This window comes from Balaenoptera borealis, assembly GCF_965194805.1.
Source record: "Balaenoptera borealis genome assembly, chromosome: 15".
In the NCBI taxonomy this organism is placed as follows: Eukaryota; Metazoa; Chordata; class Mammalia; order Artiodactyla; family Balaenopteridae; genus Balaenoptera; species Balaenoptera borealis.
Window position 1 is genome coordinate 89,947,501 of NC_138871.1, and position 25,080 is coordinate 89,972,580.

At 48.6% G+C, this 25,080-nt stretch overlaps 1 protein-coding gene across 2 annotated transcripts; it reads left to right on the forward strand.

Annotated features, from left to right (window-relative positions):
• The first annotated feature begins 3,170 nt into the window (after positions 1–3,170).
• Positions 3,171–15,857, forward strand: RNASEH1 (ribonuclease H1). 2 transcript variants are annotated; one of them, XR_014234840.1, is made up of 8 exons: positions 3,171–3,378; positions 4,545–4,660; positions 7,772–7,936; positions 9,940–10,039; positions 10,868–10,922; positions 11,291–11,371; positions 11,868–11,992; positions 13,119–15,857. XR_014234840.1 is itself a non-coding variant. In XM_082356953.1 (8 exons), the coding sequence occupies exons 1-8, from the start codon at positions 3,248–3,250 to the stop codon at positions 13,203–13,205; spliced, it is 864 nt and encodes a 287-aa protein (XP_082213079.1). In that variant the 5' UTR covers positions 3,171–3,247; the 3' UTR covers positions 13,206–15,857. The 2 variants fall into 2 exon arrangements, 1 of the variants encoding a protein (XP_082213079.1); XM_082356953.1 differs by having other exon boundaries at positions 11,287–11,371.
• The last annotated feature ends 9,223 nt before the right edge of the window (positions 15,858–25,080 follow it).

Genomic DNA, 25,080 nt, shown 5'->3' on the forward strand with positions numbered 1-25,080 from the left:
GAATTTCCTGCTGAAAGTAAAAACTGGTGCAACTACTTTGCCAAAGTGTGTCACAACTTCTTAAGTCCCTTCTGATTACATTGAGAATTGATACCTTTTAAAAGCTTGTTCCTGATTGACCACTTGAGGAAGAGGGCTCCCTACCACATTACGACTGATGTCAACAGAGCAAAACGACATCATGTCCTGTGATGACTGGTAGACAAAACCCCACTACTGTTATAGCGCACTTTCTTCGACATCTCTTACCTGCACACTCCTCTTTCCTATTGCCCAGGTTATTTCTTTTCATCCCTTACGACAATGGTCAAGTACCTGTCTCATGTGTCTAGTAATTCATTCCCCTCCCTAGAGCAGAAGCTCCGTGTCATCTCACCCGTGTCTACAACAGTGCCCTTCACGAACTCAAGTCACAAGAGCAATTTAAACTTTTCTAGCTGTCGCATTTAAAAAGTAAAACAAAAAGTAAATACATAAAAAGTAAAATGAAACAAAACATAATTTTAAATATATTTGTTTAACCCAAGATAGTCAAAATATTATCAGCTCAACATGCAATCAATATGAATCAATGTGAAAAATTAATGACTTTCACCTTCTTTTTATTTTTCACAGTCTTCAAAATCCAGTGGAATTTGGATTAGTCCCCTTTCACATGCTCAGCAGCCACACGTGGCCAGGTCTAGAAGAGTGCCTGGTATATTGTTGGCCCTCAGTAAATGCCTATGGAATTTTTCAGTGGACCCTGAGAAACAGCAGGTGGTTCCGTTACCCCTCATGTACGGACTACAGTGGAAAATGGCAATAGCTATTTCTATACGAGTATATGTTATATGCCATATGTTACATGCCAGGCAGTAAACTATCCACTTTGCAAACTTTATTATTTCACCTAATATCTCAATTTAAAGAAAACCCTTTTGCAGTGGGAATTTTCATTCCCATCATTCCCATTTTTCAGTTGATGGAATTAAGTCTCCAAGGGCTATGGATTTGACTGAGGGCACATATCCCCTGGTAGGTATCTTCTGACTCTGGTCCAGAGCTCAGTACCTTATTGAGAATGGGCCAGTTTTTGCCCAGGATAAGTAAAATCACACACTGCGAGCCAGAGATTAAGACAGAAAACATTTTCATATGAGTAATCAGTCAATGAAATGCCAGAAGGAACAGTTTTGTAATTGTAGAAAGCCGCATGGATGATTGTCTGAACATACTCAGATAATTCCAAACTACAACTTTGTAGGGACCGTGAGTATTCTGTGATAAGGGACCACAGGAACTTCCCTGGTGGTCCAGTGGTTAAGACTCTGTGCTGCCCCTGCAGGGGGCACGGGTTCAATTCCTGGTCGGGGAACTAAGATCCTGCATGCCGTGCAGTGGGGCCAAAAATAAAATAAAATAAATAAAGGACCACAGCCAGCTAATTTACATGAAAAAGCAAGTCCTAAGTAGGTCTGACCCCAAGGTCAGGGGGATAGGGTCAGGCAGCACTTTTCCATGGGCCCAGCCTCTCTCCTCCCCCAGGGAACACTGCGGTCGACAGCTATGTCTATACCCTACACAACTGTCATTGTTTCATATCTGGCTGAGGATCCCAGTTCTTTCAGAGCTTTGAAGTGAAGACGTTTGCTTTTGGCCCACTACCCTGACTTACTTCCACTTCAGCTTCCTAATCAGAAATCAGTGCTTCCAGGTGCCACCTGTGTCCATAACTTAACCTGTGTCACCAGGAGAACATGAGCTAGTGATGCTTCTAAAGAAAAGCAGGTCCAGAAAGAAAACTTCCAAGGCCTGGCGTGTGCTCATCCAGAGGCTACAGGAGCTCCAGAGGCCCCGGGCAGAGGGGGAATGAATGACCGTCAAAAGAGGGGCTGCGGTCATCCTGAGAGCAGTCACGGGGGCATCCCTAGCTTTCATCATATATCTACAGGAGAAGAGATGATCTATCATTAATTGATTTTTAAGGACAACCTTTTTGAAAGAAGCTACCTTGAAGTGCAATAAAGATAGGGATGAGGAATGGACTAGAGCCAATTTAAATTTAAATTAGGAAAGTTGAAATCTTTAAAATGGATGTTCATTGAGTTCACAGGCAAGAACACACTGACCACACCTTTGCTGTTCCTTCTTCCTGGAATATCCTACTTCCTTCTCTCTGCCTAACTCACCTGAATGAACTTTCCTTTTATCCTTCAAAGCCTTACTCAGGCACTATTGTGTTCCCTGGCCCTCCAGGCAAGGGTGCTCACTCTCCCCTGCCTGGCACACACTTTGCTGACGTCCTCTATTTGTTCACAGGTCTATCTCGGGATTCCTTGGTGCTCAGACTGCCTTAGTCAATTCTGCATCCCCCAGGGCTTGGGTAGCACACAGTGCGTGTTCGATAACGTTTGTTGAACTGCAGACTTCAAGAAAATTAAGTAAAGTTAGTTTGAAAAGCAAGACGTGTCAATGGAGAGGACTTGGAAGTCAGTTTGCTTACAGAGCAAAATGTGAAATACTGGGCAGAATTCTAAGACACTGCCTTTCCAACTAAATTTTCCCCTTGGGTCGTAGCGCGTTAAGTATTGGACATCCTACTGGTTACACACCGGCCTGGGTGGGGTGGGGAAAAGGGCCACCCCCTTGGGCGGAGCACCGAGGCGGCGGTGGGATGCAGCGCTCACACCCCCTTCCCTCTCTCCCTCAGCGGCACCCACCCCTCTTTTCCCTTTGTGAACCCCATTGTCTTTCCGGCCACGACAACAGCGAGCCAGTAAGCCAGCCCATCCGCGTGCTTGGCCAGTCCTGAGTGCACCCCGCACCGCGGGAGCGCCCCAGAACCACGGGAGGCCGACGTCGGGGCCCGTGGCCGGGCGTCCGATGCCCACCGCGCAGAGCCTGCAGCGCCCACCGAGCGCGGAGAGCCACCCGAGCTACTGCAGGTGGCGGGGACTGGGTGAAAACCGAGCCGCTTTCCCACCCAGCCCGACCGGTCCTGCCCACACCGCCCAGACCCCGCCCACCCTGGGCCCCGCCCAGGCGCCCCTATCCCCGCCTCTGCCCCTCCTTAGGCCCCGCCCCCGGGACCTCCGCCCAGGCCCCACCGTCTCACTGATTTACAGGAAATTGACGAATCAGAAAAGCGCGACTCCGGGCCCCGCCCCCTAGTTGCGTCATCTCCCTGCGCCGCCGCCGGAAGTCCGGCATGAGTGATGACGGCTTGTGGCCGGGATAAGGGGTTCTCGCCGGTGGGCAGTGAGCGATGACCAGGCTCCTGGGCGTGGCGCACAGAGTGGCTTTGGCTGCCGTGCGTTGCAGTGGCCGCAGCTGCCGCGGGCTCGCCATGTTCTATGCCGTGAGGAGGGGCCGCAAAGCCGGGGTCTTCCAGACCTGGTGAGGGAGCCGCGCCTCCCCGGGAGCGGGTTTAGGGTGGCCGTCGGCGGCCCCGCGGCGGGGGGGCGGCTGCCACCCCCGGAGCGCACGGCCCTCGGCCTGGAGTCGGCGCGCGGGGGCCGTGACATGGGAGGCCTCGACTCCGCTTCGTTTTTGCTGGGAGTGTCAGAAACGCCACTTACAGTCTGGGGTGGCCAGAGGCCTCTACTTAATCTTTTTTCCCATCTGTCACAATGAAGAGTTTCCACAGGGTTACACGTGCTGGAACTCAATGCCTAATCTGATCTTACGGGTGTTTTTAGAAAGGGAAGGTTTTTTTAAATTAATTAATTTATTTATTTTGGCTGCTTTGGGTCTTCGTTGCTGCGCGCGGGCTTCTCATGGCGGTGGCTTCTCTTGTTGCGGAGCACGGGCTCTAGGTGCACGGGCTTCAGTAGTTGTGGCTCGTGGGCTTAGTAGTTGTGGCTCGCCGGCTCATTAGTTGTGGTGCATATGCTTAGTTGCTCCACGGCATGTGGGATCTTCCCGGACCAGGGCTTGAACCTGTGTCCCTTGCATTGGCAGGCGGATTCTTAACCACTGCACCACCAGGGAAGTCCTAAAAAGAGAGATTCTTGTAAACTAATGTTTGTATCCCTATAACAGTCCTTTGAGGTAGGTGGGATTATTCTCATTTTTGGGTGTAGTTACCGTGGTCAAGAAATTCTTGGGGCTAGTAAGTGGCAGATGTAGGACTTGAACCAGGTGTTATGACTCCATAACCAGGACTCTTCCCACTGTATGATATCAAGGTTTATTATCAGTCTTTGTGTGTGTACGTGAGTGCATAGTGTTTCCCTGTGCAGCTAGGCTACTGAGGAAGAAGCATCTCAGAAGCTGGCCTTTCTGTTGTAATGAAATGATTGAAGACCCCCAAATTCTAGTATGCTTTGAGGAAAGCCTTATGGTGCAGGTGTATTGTCTGGCTGGCACCTAGCATGACACAGGGTGAAGGGTTGGACGTGCAAAATAAGACTACAAACTGTAAGGCGTGACCCTTTGCCTCCAAGGAGCTGACGGCCCCAGCCCTTGTCACACTGTTCCCAGCCTAAGACAAGGATCTGTGAAAAAATAGGGTGACAGAGGGAGGGAGGAGCTTAACACTTTGTTTTGTCACTTTGTTTCAGGGATGAATGCAGAGCCCAGGTGGACCGGTTTCCTGCAGCCAGATTTAAGAAGTTTGCCACAGAAGAGGAAGCCTGGGCCTTTGTCAGAAGCTCCGCAAACCCTGATGGTTCAGAAGGTAGTCACGACTCACATCATTGTAACATTTTAACCTATTCAAAGCCTTTCATATCCCAAGTGTCACTTGATCTGTATAGCTACTCTGTCAGCAGATAGAGAAGAATATGATTGTTTCCATTTTTCCATTTTACAGATTAGGAAACAGGCTGAAAGCAGTTTAGCGTACTGACTCCTGTTGGTAACGGTATTGGAGACAAGCCAGGACTCAGATCTCCTGTTCCATTCAGTGTCCTCACTATACTTAATTCCATTTTTTAAAAATACTTATTCTTGGGCTTCCCTGGTGGCGCAGTGGTTGAGAATCTGCCGGCTAGTGCAGGGGACATGGGTTCGAGCCCTGGTCTGGGAAGATCCCACATGCCGCGGAGCAGCTGGGCCCGTGAGCCACAACTGCTGAGCCTGCGCATCTGGAGCTTGTGCTCCGCAGCAGGAGAGGCTGCGATGGTGAGAGGCCCGCGCACCGCGATGAAGAGTGGCCCTCACTCGCCACAACTAGAGAAAGCCCTCGCACAGAAACGAAGACCCAGCACAGCCAAAAATAAAATTAATTAATTAATTTTAAAAAAATACTTGTTATTGGATTGAATGGGCTCTAGTTGTAAAATGATCAGTGTAGTTCTTTTCACAGCATGCACCTGTATGGTGTTTCATCTTTACCTAGGATAGAGTCACACAATCGGAATTTCCTCCAGTTTCACATGTTACCGGAAGTAGACTTAATTGAAGTTTAGGGCCCAATATAAGGGACATCAGGTAGGCAAGACTGAGGGTGGCTGCTTTAGAGCACAAAGGTTTAAAATGTAGCCTACCTTGAAGAAGTGTTTTTCATTAACTTTACTCACAGACATTTTTTACTACAGTGGATGAAGAGTGAGAGGAAGATATTTTAAATCAGCTTCTTTTGAACAGTCTCTCGAGCCCACTGAGATGCTCGAGCCCTGAACAGGTGCTCCTCTGGGGTGTCATGACACTTCTGGACAAAGCAGGATTCAGGGAGAGGCAGATCATGCCAGGAATCTGCCCTGAAAGGCAAGCTTCTGAGGTAGAGGAGACACTCACTCCTGGTGCAGCTGCTTCACCCTCCGTTTCCCAGCAGCTTTTAAAGGGGGTGTGATGTGACAGTTCCGTTTTCTACCCAGGCGAGAAATCAGCTTGGGGTAGAAAGCTAGTGTGCAAGTACGACTCTTGTCTTGGTTGGGTTCTTAATACTCCTTTTCACGGGTTTTTCGTTTTAACCAATTAGTAATTTATTCATATCTCAATTCTTCCAGTATCAGTATGTTTCTGTTTATTAAGTTCTCCAAGTCTTAAGGCAAGGTCGTTTTTTGTATCTGTGAATCTGCTTTTCTTAAAACTTTACAGAGATCTCCAGTTAGTGACTTACATAATGTATATAAATGGGGTTTAGCATCGTGAATGTTTGAGAGCTGTACCAGAGCAAACCTGTTAGCCTCTTTCCCAGTTTTTCTCTTAACGTTACATTTATCCTTATTTGGGGATTACTGAGCTATTTGCTAGTTATTGTGGTTTATATAAGTTGATTTTAGGTTAATTTACTTAAAGAAAAACCACAATTTTGTGAAGGAAAAATTATGTGACGACCATAGTATCCTTTTCCTTCAAAGTCATATCTGTTCTTCAACAACTTTCATTTCAATTTAACTTTCTCTGTTATAGTAAATAAAACCGATTATTTATATCAATATTAAAATTCTGCAAAATTGCACTTCCGCCTGTACCTCTGGGGGTGCTTCTGCAGAGCACCTGCGGGAGTATTTTCAAGGTCAGTATGAGGTGACACCAGTACAGCAGAGCGGACATGTCAGTACTGCTCTGGACGTGGTGGCGCTCCCCTCGAGCTGTGCCTGGCTGACCTGAGCATTCTTCGGAGAGGTGTGGGCTGAGAAGCTGTGCCAGGCGAGAAGCTCCAGCTTACGCCTGCCTAGTCGGTGCTCAGTAAATGCTGGAGCACCGTCCCTCCACCCCTGGTTTAGGGGTTTAGAGCAGAAAGTGCACTCTGCGGTGTCGAGTTGAGGTTGTTATTTTGGAGATGCAATGAGTTGCTGCTTGTGTGTTTCTAGTTCCACTCCAGAAAAGGGTAGCGTAGGAAAAGCTGTTTCAGATCACCTAGTGCTGGGCCTCACTTTATAGCAGCTGAGCGGGGTTAAGTCAGTTGACTGAGTTCACAACTGACAAAAGGTAAAGCTCAAATTGAAACTAGTTTTTTGAATCCTGGTCTAATTCATCTTCTGCGTCAGCTGCTGTAATTATATGAAAGAGTGAGTGAGACGCAACCTGAGTGGGTGTGAGAACCCCTTGGGGATTACCCTCAGGTCCACCCCGGCGGGGCCACCGGAGGGAAGCTCTCCAACAGTGCTGTCCCTGCAGGGACCCAGTCCCGTTACCTTTTGGTTTCTGTCCCATTTTTAATATGTCCCATTATCTGTTCTCACCTTAGATATGAAATTTGGACCCTTGTTTTCTCTGGAGAAAGAGCCCCTCAGATTTTCAAACTGTCTGTGAGTGCTGAAGGGTTCAGCACCCTTGGTATCTGTTCTGCCTCCATCGAAACCAGATTTCTTTTTTTTTTAAATTAATTTATTAATTTATTTATTTTTGGCTGTGCTGGGTCTTCGTTTCTGTGCGAGGGCTTTCTCCAGTTGCGGCAAGCGGGGGCCACTCTTCATCGCGGTGCGCGGGCCTCTCACTATCGCGGCCTCTCTTGTTGTGGAGCACAGGCTCCAGACGCGCAGACTCAGAGGCTGTGGCTCACGGGCCTAGTCGCTCCGTGGCATGTGGGATCTTCCCAGACCAGGGCTTGAACTCGTGTCCCCTGCATTGGCAGGCAGATTCTCAACCACTGCGCCACCAGGGAAGCCCCAGGTTTCTTTTTTAACAGCAGCTTTGCTCTAGTCTTCGTATTGCCCTCACTGAGCTTATTGTGGAAAATTTGACGTCGGTGTCTGAGGTGGTGTGGCCTGTCTTAAGTCTTTCCCTCTATAGAGCCACATACGGGGGTATTTAAGCCTGACTTAGTGAAGTTCTGGATTCTCAGTCATTTCATGTTGTGTCCATTGTTTCTGGCTTTTGAGTAGACTCTACCTTTCAGGGCAGAAAAATAAACGTGTACAAGAATCACAAGTGAAGGCAAACAAGCGACTTCATGAGCCCTTGGATGAAGGTGAAGGTGAAACCACAGAGCCGTGTGCAAAGCACGTGAAACAGAATGCAGAACTGCTGCCTTCAGTGAGCAAAGACACATTTTCTTATATGGGTATGTCTTTCTTGGATTTTTAAATTTTTAATACAGTAATCATATAAATATATTCATGTGTAAAAACTTTTCCCACTTTCTTAATGAGGGAAATTTGAACTGATGTATAACATTCTTTTTTTTTCCCCCTTTCTTTTTACATATTTATTTATTTGGTTGTGTTGGGTTTTCGTTGCGGCATGTGGGATCTTTCGTTGCGGCACGTGGGCTTCTCTCTGGTTGTGGCGTGCAGATTTTCTCTTCTCTAGTTGTGGTGTGCAGACTCCAGAGCGCGTGGGCTCTGTAGTTTGTGGCACGCGGGCTCTCTAGTTGAAGCGCGCGAGCTCAGTAGTTGTGGTGTGGGCTCAGTTGCCCCAAGGCATGTGGGATCCCAGTTCCACGACCAGGGATCGAACCCGCGTCCCCTGCATTGGAAGGCGGATTCTTTACCACTGGTCCACCAGGGGAGTCCTAAGGTCACTATTTTATAATTGATCTAATGGTGTAGAATTATTAGAATTTTGGACATTCATAGGAAAATCGTTATATAGGCTATGCATGAAAAACTCTTTGATCTTTGTAAACACCAGTGTTCCCTGTGCACACGGTATTCCTGGTCACTAAGAAAATGCCAAAACTTCAGCTCTTGAAATAAGAAAGGCCCTGGACAGAGCTCCTTTATATAATTGGTTGACACCAGCATCTTAACCTTTTACATGTAATCTTTGCAAAACAGAAGTGATCCTACCTTATCCTGAGAAACAAGATAGTTGTGAATTTCTCCTCTGCCTTTAGCTCCAGGAATCCAGTGTTTATATTAAGTAATTTGATGGTATGTGAGTCTCCTTTTTGTCTTCTACATGTATGAATAGAAGATAAGAATAAATAGCATTTTTTATATAAGTCAGTGTATTTGTAGGTTCTAAGTTTTTCAAGGAAAACCAGAAAATGTTTGGTCAAACCATGTGAAAACTGTATAAATCAATTTTTGCAGTTACGTGAAAAGCAAAACCAAATGGTCTTGATCTGGTTATTTACTGATAGCAACTGAAGCAGATGTTTGTGGGGCGACTGGGAGATGGTCCGTTTCCAGTGCACTGACAGTTGCCTGAAGCGCGGGGGCACCTGGCACGGCGCCTGACGGCCACTGGCAGTCACACGGGGTCAGGGACCAGGAAGGGCTCGTGTTGAGCGTCACGTTCAGTTGAACGGAGGAGCCCTGTCCGGCGCCCGTGTTCTCGGACTCCCGGCGCCACTCCGGTTAGGAATGTGCTCCGCTAGCATCTCACCTCCTCCCCGCTTTGCCTCTGCCTGTTCACTCCGCCCTCCTTTTCACACGTCCCTCACGGAGGACGGCCTCCGTTTGCTCCGCAGCCCCGCTCGCTGGCCGCCGGCACCCCGAGTTCCCCTCCGCCCTGCCGGCTGCTCTGCCGCTCATCGGCGGCCTGAGGATGGCCTCGTGTCGCTCCTTCTCTGCCTTGCTCTTTACCACGTTGGTGTGTTGATCAAACTCTCTGTCTTGATGGAAAGAAGCAAAGGCGGGACCACAGTTCACTGGTTGCAAAAGGACCAAGAAAAAAAATTAGGCCAACATTTGTCGGAGGACTTGACCTTCTGGCAGGCAGGTCATTATCAAGGCACTGTTGTCTGCAAGGGCAGCTCCTGGGGGTGAACGTGGCCTTCCCGCACTGCCCCCCGCACACACGTGAAGAGAGGGGCAGTGGCTTTGTTCGTTGGCCTCTGTAACAGGGAATGTAAACAGCAGCGGGGTCTGGGTTTACAGAGCGATTGCCTTCACCTTTAATTCCTCCCGGCAGGCAGAACCGAAATAGGAGTGGATTCCGAGCAAAAAGCGTCAAGTGCCCCCATATAAGGCATTGGTAATGTTTTCCTGCACGGAAAGCTTCCAAAGCATAAACACTCTCTCAGTTTAAAGTGCTAATTCAATCGTAGTAAGTTTTTAGGTGAATTTCAGCTTTTAGTAACGGTGATCCGGTGGCGCTCACTAAGTTTCCCGCTTGCAGGGCACTCTGTCGTCGTCTACACGGACGGCTGCTGCTCCAGTAATGGGCGGAGGAGGGCTCGAGCAGGAATCGGTGTTTACTGGGGGCCGGGCCATCCTTTGTAAGTAAACCAGAAAAGCTGGCTTTTATTAAGCTTCACATTTAACCGAATCATATTCCAAAACTTGGGAAAGACTGAGGCAGGATCCGCTTACTGTTTGATTATTTGGTAGCATTGGCAGGGGTAGTGGAAGAGTCCCATGTCCCCGGGAGATGGCTTTGGCAAGGATGCACGAGGGCAGGTCACCATACTGGGAACCCTGCGTGCCCCTACGAGTCTTGGAGATGAGTGAGCTTAGAGGTGGCCCATGTTTTTCAAAAGGCACAAAGTCAAGGTGATGTGACGTGAGATCATTCAAATACACCTGCCTCCAAGTATGCAAGAACTTGAGTAGTAACTGACAGCCACAGAATTCAGTGTGAAAGAGGGGTTGGGTCCCTGTGAAGTAGCCACTCACCAGAGTCCAGGGGCCTGTGCAGCCCTGGGCGAGAGCAGGGTCAGCTGCACACCACTGATGCTGTTCTCGAGCCTCCTGGCCTATAAGCCCTTCTGCCTTCACTTCGATGTTCGCTTAGCCTGGAACCCTCTAAGGGGTGGCCAGCTCGGGTGGCATGAGTGTCCACGGGTTTAGTGCCTGCCCAAGACCACATGCTAGTGTATTTCAGGTCCAGAAATTAAACCTGGCTTTTGCCTTCTGGTCCAGAGTTCTCCTACAAGACCACACCATGGCACTTTTCAATAAAATGTTAGTATTTTTGGTTTGATTTTTGTATGATTTCATATTTCAAGTAAAAAAGTATACAAGCCTGTTATCATTTAAGAGACTTAAGGAATCACTTTGAGAATTAGCTTATAATTTTATTTTCTTTTGTACTGTTTTGAAACCAGAAATGTAGGCATTAGACTTCCTGGGCGACAAACAAACCAAAGAGCAGAGATTCATGTAAGTTATCAGAGGTATTTTTCCACTAAAAATGTAAGTTTATCATTCTTTACTGTTGACTAGAACGGTATCAATGTACTTTCTACTCTCTGTGTGTATAAGATACTCCGAGTCCAGAAGAAACTTAGTTTGGGGCTAGTAACAGTTCTGAAGAACAGGAGTTTTCTAGAAAAATTATAAAACTTGTTTCAAATAGATGTCTAAACAGGAGAAATGTATGTGTAGCGTTATTTCACATAGACAATGTTATCATTACGGTTAGCACAGGAAAAGGATTTAGATTTTAAATTTTTTGGTAATTGTGAACATCAGTGTTGAAAGTTGAACAATTTCTGCAGCATGACAACTGATTTGTATCTTCAAGGCAGCCTGCAAAGCCATCGAACAGGCGAAGGCTCAGAACATCAATAAGTTGGTTCTCTACACAGACAGCATGTTTACTATCAATGGTAAGCGTTTACATTGGACTTCTTCTAGGGTTTTTCGAGTACATATGAAGGGAAATAGGTATTTCCTTCCCCTGGAAGAGGTGCGGCATCAGGGCAGGACCCAGACGGTGAAGGGGCTGGCGTTGGGTGTGTCTGGTGCCAGGGAAGCCTGTGCTGCTCTGGTATGTGCCGCGGAGGCATGCTTTGCCAGGCGCCGAGGGCGTGGCCGCGAGGTAGAAGATGTGTGCTCCCTCTGGGGGTACCGTGTGTAGGGCCCGTGGGGTGGGGGCCTGGGGGGCGCTGATGAGGCTGGAGGGGGCGGTGCCTCAGCCCGACGGCCTCAGGGCAGACACGGGTGAGAGTTAAGGGACGGGGCGAGCCAGAGCACGGCCCCAGTAAGGAAAGGAAAAGTCCAGAAAGCCACTCAGGTACACGTGGAGCAATGGTCAGAGGGGAGTCTAGGGAGGAAAAAATACCAGAACGTTCGAGAATAATGATCTGTGAGTGTTCCTTCCAGGCATCACTAATTGGGTGCAAGGCTGGAAGAAGAGTGGATGGAGGACAAGCACAGGGAAGGAGGTGATCAACAAAGAGGACTTCATGGAGCTGGACAGGCTTGTCCAGGGCATGGACGTTCAGTGGGTGAGTGTTGTCTTAGGTGGTCACCGCTGTGGCGTTACGACCAAATGAAATAAACTAGCCAGACAGTTTAATGGTTTCTGTGAGTGATTTGATGACTTCAGTTAAAATAGCAGGGTCTGTGGAATTGCTGTCGTAGCATGTGTTAGAGCACAGTGGAGTCTTTCGACCATCATCTGAGTAATGCTGCTGTAACAGGCGGGTCCTGCGTGCAGAGCGCTGGGTCCTGGCGCTGAGACTGAGGGGCTCCGGGCTCTCCACGTCGTCCTCGCCCAGCCACACCTCGCACTGTTAGAGTGACCTGTGTTCGTCAGCCTCCTGGTTTCTTTGGAAGCAGCCATAATGTCAGTTCAGGCTTATTTATGATGTATCCTCTTAAAAATATAGTTGTGTGATTAGACCTTAGTAACATGATTTTTTTTCCCAAAATGGAGGTATTTTTCTTACACTAGGTCACTTTTATTAAAATTACCTTTTCAAACAATACAGAGCAAGTTAAACGGCAGCCATTTTCTTAACCCTACCTTGCTCTCCCAGCCCAGGACCCCTGATGACCGTTTGGCAACCTGACATTTAAACATGCCTTTCAGGGAGTTCCCTGGTGGTTCAGTGGTTAGGACTCCGCCCTTTCACTGCCAAGGGCATGAGTTCGATCCCTGGTCGGGGAACTAAGATCCCACAAGCCATGCTGTGTAGCAAAAAAAAAGCAAACAAACAAAAAAAACCCCCAAAACTTGCCTTTCAGCAACAAAAGTGCAAACAGTGGTTAAATCACACGAGCGCATCCCTTTGTAACAGCACTGAGGGAGAATCAGGTGTGTGTGTATGTCGTATATGTATCCATCCACACGTCTGCTCTGTCCAGAAAGCTTGCCAGGTCCCACTGTTAAGTGGGAAAAAGGCAGTACCACAGTAAAATCCAATTTGTGGAGAAACAAAACGGGATTTCTGTCGGCGTATCCAGCGCCCGAGTGCGTTGTGCTGTCAGAATTGTGCTCAGGAGGAGCTGTGAAGGGAGCCTTCCCACTTGTCTTCTCTGAATGGTTGACGTGTTTTACAGTGAGGATGTAGGCATGTGTTGCTTGTGTAAAAAATTAGTAAAAATAAAAGGAAACGTTTTATTTAACAGATGCATGTTCCTGGCCATTCGGGATTTATAGGCAACGAAGAAGCTGACAGATTAGCAAGACAAGGCGCGAAGCAACCTGAAGACTGACCAGGTCCTTTAATTCTTGGAACAACTTGAGCCAGTGGCTGTTTGTCACCTTTACTTACTGGTGTGAAAAATAAAACTGTAGGCTGGACCACTGCAGTCGATGGGCAGACACAGCTTTCAGACTAAATCAGAAAGGCAGGGTGGTGGTCCGTGGCATGTGCCTTAAAGGTGGTTAGATGTGTCATAAACTGAACATCCTTTGAGATTTGAGAATTATTTGAGGTTTTGTTAGAAGTATGCTTTATTGGGCTTGATACTGTTCTCATTAGTTTTATTGCAGTCTAGACAAAAGTGTTAGGGCTTTGATTTAATAAGGATGAGTAGAACATCGGTTTAAAAATGCAGGCAAGAAGCCTAGAAGTGTTCTAAGAGTTCATTTACCCTACAGTTGGCAAGACTGAGTCATGGTTTTTAGGTGGGCTTGTGCCTACGGGCGGATTGGAGGAAGGCACGGCTCCCTTGCTGGGCACAGGGCTGCCAGGGCCCAGGCCTGGGCAGAGGGAAGGTGGGCTGGTCTTACCTGGTGGGGCACTGTGATAGGGCCGCCTGCACACGGGCTGCCCTGGCTGTCCGACCGTTAGATAGCAACAGTCGTAACTTCTAAAGGCCAAGACTGTAAATAAATGTTTTAAAATTGGGAGTGCTATTTTTGTTAAAAGCACTATGCAAGTTAAAAAAAAAGTTTGACATGACTGTTTTTATCTTTTATTACCTTTTTGTCATAAAAACATGCAGAAAACGATACAAAACAAATGTATAGCTTATTGAATTGTTATTATAAGGTGAGTACCCTTGTAACTACCACCCAGGTCAAGAAGTAGAACTTTGCCAGGTGTCCAGAAGGCTCTTCACGTGCTCCTCCAGTCACAGCACCCCCTCCCTCCAGAACTAATCCCGACTTGTACAGAAATGACTTCTTTGCTTTTCTTTGTGGCAGTTTTTAGTCTAGTCTACTCTTTTTTTAAAATTGGTATTCCTTTTTTTTTTTTTTTTAAACTTGATATTTCGTAAGTCTCTTTAATTTACAGGTTCCACCTCAATCTCTGTTCTCCTTGCGGTTTATCTGTTGAAGAGCCCGAGCCATTTGTCCCGTCGTTTCCCACTGTCAGTTTTGTTGCCCGTGACCCCGAGGTGCTGTCTAGTGCTTTACTCTGTCCTCGGTGTTTCCTGCAAGTTGGCGGCTGGATCCAGAGGCTCGATGACAGGCAGCCTCCACCCCTCGGGTGCGTGTGTTACATGCTTTCGTCAGAGGGCAGAGCGCTTTTCATCCTTTGGATGTTGGCGGCTGCCAGCGCTCAGGGCCTAGGCCCATGAATTAGGTAGCAGAATGCTGATATGCTGTCACTTTGCTTATGTTTATTGGCTGGAACAGTTTTAGAAGATACTTCCCCTCACCTAATGCTGGCGCTCAGTGTAGAATTCACGTACAAAAGGCGGGATAAATGCTAAGATTGGCTCCCGGTCATCCTAAAAAGGTAGCCCAATTAGGGGTTTTTATTTATATATTTTTATAACATGTAAACATGTATATGTCATGAACTCATGTACTTAAGCCTGTTTGATGGGTTTCGGTCCATCGCAATTTTCCTCTTTATTGAACCCAAATTGCAGCGGCTTTGGCCTGTAGGAGGGAGCCACTTCAAGTTGGCTCTTCATTTCTTTTGAAATTCATATATGTACACATGCGTGCATGTGTACTGACCACACACAGACACACTGACGCACAGACTGTGCACACGGTCATAGAGAGCTTTCTTGCAGTCTGATGTGTCAGGGTGTTCTAGACCCATCTTGTACCTTTCCTGCTCTAGACCTGGAATTGGCTTTTTCTCTAAGGATCTGTAGTTTCTTTTAATGGCAAAAAGAGGTATTTCAGATCCTTGGTGCTCATTGCTACAGGGTTGGTTGTTGTTTCTAGGCCTAAAAAATACACACGTGTGCGCACACACATTTAAAGAGAAAGTGTTTTCTGAGCTCATGTTGACAGTCGCAAAACAAACTCAGGATTCCAGGGCATTCAACCCTTTCCATGTTACAGCTGTGTCTCCTGCACTGAGATCCTGGTTCTCAGGCTGTGGGACTACGGAACAGAATATTCCGTAATTACACACTTGCTTGTTCTGCTTTGACATGTGCTACGTGGATCCTAACCCTAATATACCATTAATTACAATGAAAACAGCACTGGAGCCACATCGTCAGCTGTTACATAGTAAAATCTCTCCCCGCTGCCCTCATTTAGTCTTATTTCCATGTACTTAATGCTCATAGCCAGTGTTTAGGTCAGTGTTAGCCTGGGAACCATACTCCCTGGGTTTCTGTATGTTGAATTCAGCTTGTGTCCTTTATACTTGAAGTTTTGCAGAATATGAAATCCTTTCCTACGTTTTCTTTCCTTGAGTGTCTTAAATATTGTGTTTTCTTCCAGCATAAAGTGATGCATGAAAAGCCTGATGAATCTTATTTTCTTTCCAAGTCACGTACTCTTTTTGCTTAGATGTCCAAAGGGTTTTTTCCTCTTTCTCAAGTCAGCAGTTTTATTAGAGTGTGTCGTGTGTTGGTGGCCCTGGGTCAGTGTTTGCAGGTATATGGTGCGCTTTTTCTGTGTGTATTTTCAAATCTACTGTTTCAAGAAAGTTTCCTTGAATTGTGGCCTAGTGCTCTGTTTTATTTTTTGCTTTGGTTTTCTTTTTGGGGGGACCCCTGTTATCTGTATGTTGAAATCTGATTTACCCATCTTCAGTATTTGCCACTTTATCTTGAATCTTTTATCTGTCTTAGATTGCTTCCATGTCTTGGCTGCTGTAAATAATGCTGCTATAAACATAGGGTTGCACGTATCTTTAGAGGTCTGTTTTCAAAGAGGGCAGTTAAAGGGAAGGGGTGTGCTGACCTACAGATTCCCCCTGGCAGAATCCCTGGGTCCAGGAGGGCCCTTGCTCAGCTGAGGCTTTTGAATCCCACCCTCTGTCCTCTCAGTCCACGTCCTCTATAGCCAAACATGGACCTTCTCTAACACCACGGTGTCCTCTGTACCAGGGGTCTATATGATGAGCAGGGTGCCCCATTCAGGTAGGCGACATGCTTCAACCTAACACTTTAGAACCCGGGGGCCAACTGAATGTTAATGTCCCCAAATTCCTGTGTTGAAGCCCTGACCCCCAGTATGGCTCTATTTGGAGATGGGGTTGTTTGTCTCTTTCTGTTATGAGTGCTTGTCTTATGTTGTGTTCTTGTGTGTTTATTAAAGTCTGATGGGCAAGTCCTGTATTGAGATTATTAGGTAGCAAGAGGATGAAATGTAAAAAGAAGTTGGATTCAAAACAAGAAAGGATAGAAAGGTTGTCTGGTTCTTCTCCCCATCATACCCCAGAGAAGCTGCACCCTTTATGGTGTTTTTTAAAAGGCTCTGGAAATCTTGGATCATTCAGTTACAGCCCCTTGGCCACCACGTTATCGTGACACAATGTGACGGGTCTTTTCATAAGGCCATGTAGCTTCGCCCTCCGAAGGACCTGTGTTCAGGGCTCGTTGTCAGTAGCAGTGAATCTGCTGGGCCTCCCCCGGGACCTCTCTGTGAGCAAAGTCACGGATTAGCTTGAGTTTGGGAGCACGACGCTTTCCCTCTTCCTGCTAAACCCCCTGTGGCATTCACCCCCGAACCCACACAGACACATGCAGGACAAAGGATGAGGGCAAGAGAACATTTCTTCTACAAAGACAGAGAGACCGCCAGCTATGATGCAACCCATCCTGAGGTTTGACCAAGATGCAGGGTGAGGCTGGACATCTTTTTATAAATTTATCAGCCGTTTGCATACATGATTTCCCATCTAAAGAAGGTGATATCACACTTTACTCAGGCCTCCTACTGGGTACTTCAGAAGAAGCAGATGCATAGCACGGTGACTCTAGTTAACAGTACCGTATGGTATACTTGGATTTGCTAAGACAGTAAATCTCTCATACACACACACATTTAAAAAGGTAACTGAGGTGATGGGTGTGTTAATTAACTTGATTGTGGTGATCATTTCACAGTGTAGACATAGATCATCACATTGGCCCAAAATAGAGCCCCATAAATATAGTCAAGTGATCTTTGACAAAGGAGCAAAGGAAATACAATGGGAGCAAAGATAGTGTCTTCAACAAATGGTGTTGGAACCATTGGACGTCCACACGCAGAAAAGTGGATCTACACTTCTCACAAAAATTAACTCAGAATTTTTCACACACCCTAAATGTAAACTATGCAGAACTATGAAACTCCTGGAAGATAACATAGGAGGAAACTAGATGACCTTAGGTATGGTGATGACTTTTTAGATAAAAAATCAAGGCACGGGACTTCCCTGGTGGCACAGTGGTTAAGAATCCGCCTGCCAGTGCAGGGGACATGGGTTCAAGCCCTGGTCCAGGAAGATCCCATATGCTGCAGAGCAACTAAGCCCGTGCGCCACAACTACTGAGCCTGCGCTCTAGAGCTCGTGAGCCACAACTACTGAGCCTGCGTGCCACAATTATTGAAGCCCGTGTGCCTAGAGCCTGTGCTCTGCAATGAGAGAAGCCACTGCAATGAGAAGCTGGCGCACCAATCAATCAATCAATTTATTTTTTTAAAAAATCAAGGCATGATCCATGAAAAAGATAATTGATAAACAGACTTCACTAAGATTTAAAAGTTCTCTGCAGAAGACAAGGTCAAGAGAATGAGAAGATAAACCACAGACTGGAAGAAAGTATTTGCAAAATACACATCTGATAAAGGACTGTTAACCAAAATAGAGAAAGAACTCTTAAAATTCCACAGTAAGAAAACATACAACCCAATTGAAAAATGGGCCAAAGACTTCACAGACACCTCACTAAAGGAGGTATGTAGATGGCAGCTGAGCACATGAAAAGATGCTCCACATCATATGTCATCAGGGAAATTAAAACAACAGTGAGAGACCACCACACAGCTCTTAGAGTGGCTGGAATCCGGACGCCGATAGCACCAAACGCTGGTGAGGTTGTGGAGCAGCAGGAACTCTCATTCGTTGTTGATGGGGATGCAAAATGGTGCCGCCAATTTGGGAGGAAGATTCTTACAAAACTAAACATACTCAGCATATGATCCAGCAGCTGTGCTCCTTGGTGTTTACCCAAAGGAGTTGGAAATTTCTGTCCATACAAAACCTGCACATGGATGTTTATAGCACCTTTATTCATAATTGCCAGAACTTGGAAGCAACCAAGATGTCCTTTTGTATGTGAATGAATAAACAAACTGTGGTCCATCCAGGCAATGGGATATTATGTAGAGTTAAAAAGAAATGACCTATCGAGCCATGAAAAGCCATGGAGGAACCTTAAATGCATGTGACTAAGTGAAAGAAGCCAGTCTGAAAAGGCTACGGACTGTGTGATTCCAACTGTGACATTCTGGAAAAGGCAAAACTATGGAGACAGTAAAAAGATCAGTGGTTATGGGGGTGGGGGTGGGGGATCGTGGAATAGGCAGAGCTCAGGATTTTTAGGGCCGTGAAAATACTCTGTACGAAACCATAATGATGATACGTGTCATTATCCATTTGTCCAAACCCACAGGTTGTACACCACCAAAGTGAAGCCTAAGGAGAACTGTGAACTTGGGGCGATGGTGCTGGGTCAGTGCAGGTGCATCAATGGTAACAAACGTCCTGCTCTGGGAGCGGGTATGGATAGTGGGGCGGTCTGTGGGGGGAGAACATGAGAATTCTCTGTACCTTCCTCTTTGCTGCCAACCCACAGCTACTCTAAAAGCAGGCTTGTACACTTTAAATGTATACAATTTTATTTGTCCATTATACCTGTGGAGGGGGAGCTGCAAAAAATGCAAACAATGTGTTAGATGAATGAAGAAAAATGGAAAAGAAACAGTATTCCCACAGCATCTTCAAAATTGCTAGCAAGTCTGTTCCAGGTGAATCTCCTTTTCAATGCAGTTTTTAAGACTGATTATCATTTTTGTATAGAAGAGCCACTGTCTTCTGAAACGTTAGGAATTCCAGCTTGCTAGGCTCTTACTCTGTTTAAAACTGCTCCCATTAACTTCCTCGAGTTGTCCGGTATACAGTCCCGTCATCTAACAGTCATCTCGTTTCTTCTTTCCTGTACGTTACGTCACTTATTACAGTCTCGTGTCTGATTGCCTCTCCTGGCACTTCCTGACTGTTTCCCGTTCAGGTGAGAAGCGGCGGGGAAGGAGGGCATCAGAGCAAACGTCTTCAGTTACGTGTGCTTTCAACCTTGTCAAGTGTGTGGTGCCGTCTCACACTTATTTATCTTTGGCGTATCCCACCATCCAAAAGCACACTGTCGAGTTTATTTCCTGTAGTCGATTTCACAAAGGATAGTCCCGCGGACGCCATGGCCCCCAGCCTGTGTCCCCTGCCCCGCCTGCACCTCTGCCTGTCCCGCCCCCTTGGTGCCCAGGTTCTGCACACGGCCCGCCCCCCGCCTCTGCTGCCTGCCTTTCCAGATGCTGCCGCGGCTCCTGCTTTCTCCTTTCTCACTGTTGCTCATCCAGGAGGACTCCGTCACCTCAGCCACCCGGCCCGGAGGTGTGCACCATGGTGGCCCTGGCTGAGTGGCTGTGCTTCCCAGTCTGTGGGCGGAGGCACCCCACTGGGCTGCAGGAACTCTCCGGGGAGCTTAAGGTTCGGAGGGAAACACAGCCAGACTCTAGCCTGGGGAAGCTCGCGTTCAGCGTCAGGCCACGCCTCCCAGTGACTCGCCCCCTTGCCAGGCGGGCGTTGGAGTGGCTGCTGACATAAGGAGCCAGTACTTGCCAGGACCGACCGAAGGCCACGCGTCCACCCTGGGAAGGGTCTGCCGGGCCCACGTCCCGGTCGTCCGCAGGTGTGTTTGCTAAGGAGTGAAATAGAAATTTCTTTTGATATATGTGGATTCTCTTTTCTAATGACTAAGTTGCTGGGCATAAATATTAGTTGTTTAGACCTAACTGTTCATCCAGGAACTGTCAGGTATTTGTTTTGGCCTGAGGGGGGCCATGAAAACATTTACTGAGACATTAAGGATGCAGTGAATGGAGAGAGTTCCAGAAGCTGTGGGCTCTCCTGGTAGTTTTCTTACTGTTCCATATAAATCATTTCCTGCTTGTCTGTCTTTCCAGTTGGAATGTGAGTTTCCTGTTTGGGGGAGATTTTACATTTTTGCGTCTGTAACAAGGGCCTCTGTCGCACCTGTGTTCCCTCTGGGGTTTAGACGTGTCCTGTCACATCCCAGTGCCACGTGGGCCCTGCCAGCGTCGCCTGGTTGAGGGCCATGGAGACTGAGAGCCCCCAGGGAGGGCGATCCCAGCACCGCAGTTTAGCAGCTTGAAGACGCTCGTTATTTGAGGTTTCAACATCTCTGAATCTGGGGTGTCTTGTGGTCAGGGGTGTGTCTCTCTTTAGCTGTCTCTTCACTCCTCAGGGGCCGTGAAGTAACTGCACTATTATGGTTGGGGGGTCTTAGATATGTTGGAATAGGCGACTCAATCCACAGGCAGTGTCTCGGGTTTGGGGCACTGGGGTCTTCCCGCAGCCCACCCTGCCCTGAGTGTGGAGGAGCTTCAAGCAGAAAACAGACCCAGCCGCCGCGCATCTCCTGGAGGGTGTCCGGGTGCTGAGAGCTCCCGGGTGCAGAGGCCACGTGCTCTGAGTCTGGGAAGCGGGCTGGGGTCAGGGGACAGGACACGCGGGAAGAACTGCCCCCACCTGGGGAGAAGACAAGACGGGGGGCCGCAGCGGCTTGGTCAGGGGCAAACAGCACTTCTTAGACAAACGTAAAGTAATCAGGGCCCGGCTGGAGGACGTGGAGCTGCATGTGTGCACGGGTGCTGCCATGGGCTGAACTGTGCCCCAGAAATTGTTATGTCAGAGCGCTGGTCCCAGCACAGAATGTGGCTGCGTTTGGAGACTGAGCCTTCAGTGAGGTGGTTGCATTATAACGAGGCTGTTTGGGTGGCCCTCGTTGCACAGGGCTCGAGATGCACTTGCAGTGGGAGGACCGCGTGAGGACACAGCCAGCAGGCGGCCGTCTGCAGGGCAAGGTGAGAGGCCTCCCAGAAACCAGCCCTGCCGGCATCCTGATCTTGGAGCCCCAGCCTCCGCGACTAAGGGGAGGGAAGCCTCTGTGCTTAAGCCCCGGGGCTATGGTGTTCTGCTGCGGCAGCCCGAGCAGACGGGTGCAGATAACGTACATGAACGTTTGGAGGATTCCATTCCAAAACAGAAATGGCGACCGCAGGTGGTGGGGTCATGATGACTGCAGATTGTTGACTGAGTTATTGTTGCTAAGTTTCTCAACTAACTTGTGTTACGTGTTTAATACAAACACATACAAATTGAACATAAACATTGAGGAAGAATCACCTCACACCTGTCAGAATGGCTCTCATCAAAAAGAACACAAATGGGGACTTCCCTGGCGGTCCAGTGGTTAGGACTCCAAGCGTCTACCGCAGGGGACACAGGTTCGATCCCGGGTCGGGGAACTAAGATCCTGCATGCCGCGCGGCCCAGGCCGAAAACAAACAAAACCCCACAAATAAAAAAATGTTCGCAGGGCTTCCCTGGTGGCACAGTGGTTAAGAATCCGCCTGCCAATGCAGGGGACACGGGTTCGAGCCCTGGTCCGGGAAGATCCCACATGCCACGGAGCACTTGAGCCCGTGTGCCACAACTACTATGCCTGTGCTCTAGAGCCCGTGAGCCACAACTACTGAGCCCGTGAGCCATGACTGCTGAGCCCGTGAGCCACAACTACTGAAGCCCGTGCGCCTAGAGCCTGTGCTCCGCAACAAGAGAAGCTACTGCAATGAGAAGCCTGCGCACCGCAACGAAGAGTAGCCCCCGCTCGCTGCAACGAGAAAGCCCACGCACAGCAATGAAGACCCAACACAGACAAAAATAAAAAATAGTAATAATAAATTTATTTAAAAAAAAATGTTGGCGAGGGTGTGGAGGAAAGGGAGCCCTCCTGCACTGCTGGTGGGAATGTAAATTGGTGCAGCCACTGTGGAGAACAGTATGGAGGTTTCTCAAAAAACTAAAAACAGAGCTCCCATATGTAGAGCTGGAATTCCGGGCTTTGTGCCCCGGTCTGCCAGCTCTCAGTTGGGAATTTGTGCTGGGCCTGGGCGGGGCTTTGGGTGGAGCTGGGAGGGACCCCAGAGCCCGTAGTGAACAAAACCCGGGCGGAGCCTAGAGGAAGCCGGGCCCCAGCACAAGGCGGCGTCCCCCTGTCCCCCACCACAGCAGGGAGCCGCCCCGGGCTCGGGACGCGGCCCGCTTCCCGCCTGCGCTCACCCTGGCTGGCTCCGGCGCCTGTGAGACACAGACAGCTGCCCGATGGGCACGGGGTTTCCAGCCTGGACCCTCCCCAGGCCCGGGCCGACTCTCCTTGGCATCTGCCCTCGGACCCCTGGCAGGCCCGTCAGACGTGCGCACAGCCGGGCAGTCGGCTTTGCCCGCGCCCAGCCCGCCGCGCCCAAGCCTTCCCCATCTCAACGCGGCGCATCCCCTCCCTCCGGCGGGCGCTCCGGCCGAAACCCTGGGAGCAGCCCTGACCCCCATGCCTGGTCCGTTCCCCGTCACATCCTGTTGGCCTTCATGTAAGACGGAGGCAGAGTCGGGCCGCTGCCCCTCAACCACAGCAGGCCCACCGGCCCGGGACCCAGCTCGGGGCCCGGCTTCCTCCTGCCTCCCCGCAGGCTACGCTCAGCCCCCCTCGCACGCGGGGGCCGTCCTCCCCCTCCCCCTCCCCTCCCCTCCCTCCTCCACGCCCCTCCCCCTCCCTCCTCCACGCCCCTCCCCCTCCTCCCCCGCCTCCCGCACCGCAGCCCCTCTGGGCGCCGGGACCCCGCCCTCAGGCCCTGCCCTTGCTGTTCCTCAGCGGCGCACTTTACCTCCACCAGCCCGCTGACCCCCTCCCTTGCCTCCTCCCTACACCTGTTCAGAGGTCATTTAACCTGGAGCCTTCCTGGCCACGCCTCAGACGAGTGCAATTCTGCTTCCCTGTCCCCTGTGCCAACTCTCTGTCTCCCTCTCTGTCACCGTCACACACACGTGTGCGCATACACACATGCACAGGGCTGGCACTTTTCTTCCTCTTCACCTGTGTCGTGTTCCTGCCACCATCTGACCCACAGGCTGTTGCTTTTCGCTTGTCCCCCTTATTCGAACTTACACTCTGTGAAGCCAGGGAGTTTTTTTTCCTGTTTGGTTACTGTTGCATCCCAGGGCCTAGGACAGCGCCTGGCACAGAGCAGGTACCCGGTAAATATTTTTTGAATGAATTGCAAAACAGAGCCTTATCTCAAGGGTCTGAGCAGAGCAGAAAACCAGGGGCAGGGACTTCCCTGGTGGCGCAGTGGTTAAGAATCCGCCTGCCAATGCAGGGGACACGGGTTCGAGTCCTGGTCCGGGAAGATCCCACAGGCCGCGGAGCAACTAAGCCCGTGTGCCACAATTACTGAGCCTGTGCTCTAGAGCCCGTGTGCCACAACTACTGAGCCTGCGCTCTAGAACTCGTGCACCACAACTACTGAGCCCAAGTGCTGCAACTACTGAAGCCTGCACACCTAGAGCCCGTGCTCCGCAACAAGAGAAGGCCACGCACCGCAACTCGCTGCAACTAGAGGAAGACCGCACGCAGCAGCAAACACCCAATGCAGCCAAAACTTTTAAAAATAAAATTAATTAATTAAAAAAAAAAGAAAACCAGGGGCAGGCTCGGCGGGAAGTAGGAGATTCGGAACAGGATGCAGCAGGCAGACTGAAGATGGGGAAAGGGGTGGGGAGGGGCTGGGCCGGCTCTGAGAGGACACCAGCTCCCCGCTGACTCCTTCAGGGACAGCTGGACCCAACCCAGCGTTTAGGCGATCAGCTGTTTAAGAGCCCAGATGTGCTGAGTCACTGCATACTTGACCGGTGGGAATCTGTCACTTCGGCAAAAGTTTTACTTTTCATCAGAGTGAGATTTGCTTTCTGAAAATTATCCTTATAGTTCAGATTTCAGTATCTATTATTTATACAGTCTTGTGGTTTTTATTACTAAGAAGATTTAGTCCTAATACTTACTTTACTCAGTTGGCCTTCTCGTGTTTCTGCTTCCTACCCCCAACATGGGTGGGGTTAAAATCAAAAACAAACGGAGGCCAGCCCTGAAATTCCCCTGAGCAGACAAAACGACTTTGGCCACACAAAGCTTAATTTAGCTTATTTTGCAAGACCACCTTGACCTGGGTCATTTCTTGCTTAGGCCTCTGCAAATCACGGGCAAAACTCAAATGATTTCCCCCAAGTTGGTTATGAGGTAACCACTGACCAACTCCCTATCTTTTAAAAAAATTCTAGTATTATAGCCAGTCACTGTGAAGAGTCAGCAGTCACGGCCGCCTTCCTACACCTGCTGCTTTATAACCATACACCCCAGCTTCCTTCTGTGTTTGTTTGTTTTTAAATTTTTATTGGCGTATAGTTGATTTATAATGTTGTGTTAGTTTCAGGTGTACAGCAAAGCGAATCAGTTAGGCATGTACATATATCCACTCTTTTTTAGGTTCTTTTCCCATATGTGTCATTACAGAGTATTGAGTAGAGTTGCCTGTGGTATACAGTAGGTCTTATTAATCTATTTTATATATAGTAGCGTGTACATGTCAATCCCGATCTCCCAGTTTATCCCTCCCCACCTTTTGTGCTTTGGTTGGAGTTCTCCTGGTTTTCAAACTCTTTTTGGTGTGTGCACAATAAATTTTTACTAGTTACCACTCTGGTGCTGCACTGGTTTTACTTCTGATATTTCTGAACTTTTGACAGTGTTTACCAGAGAATGTTCT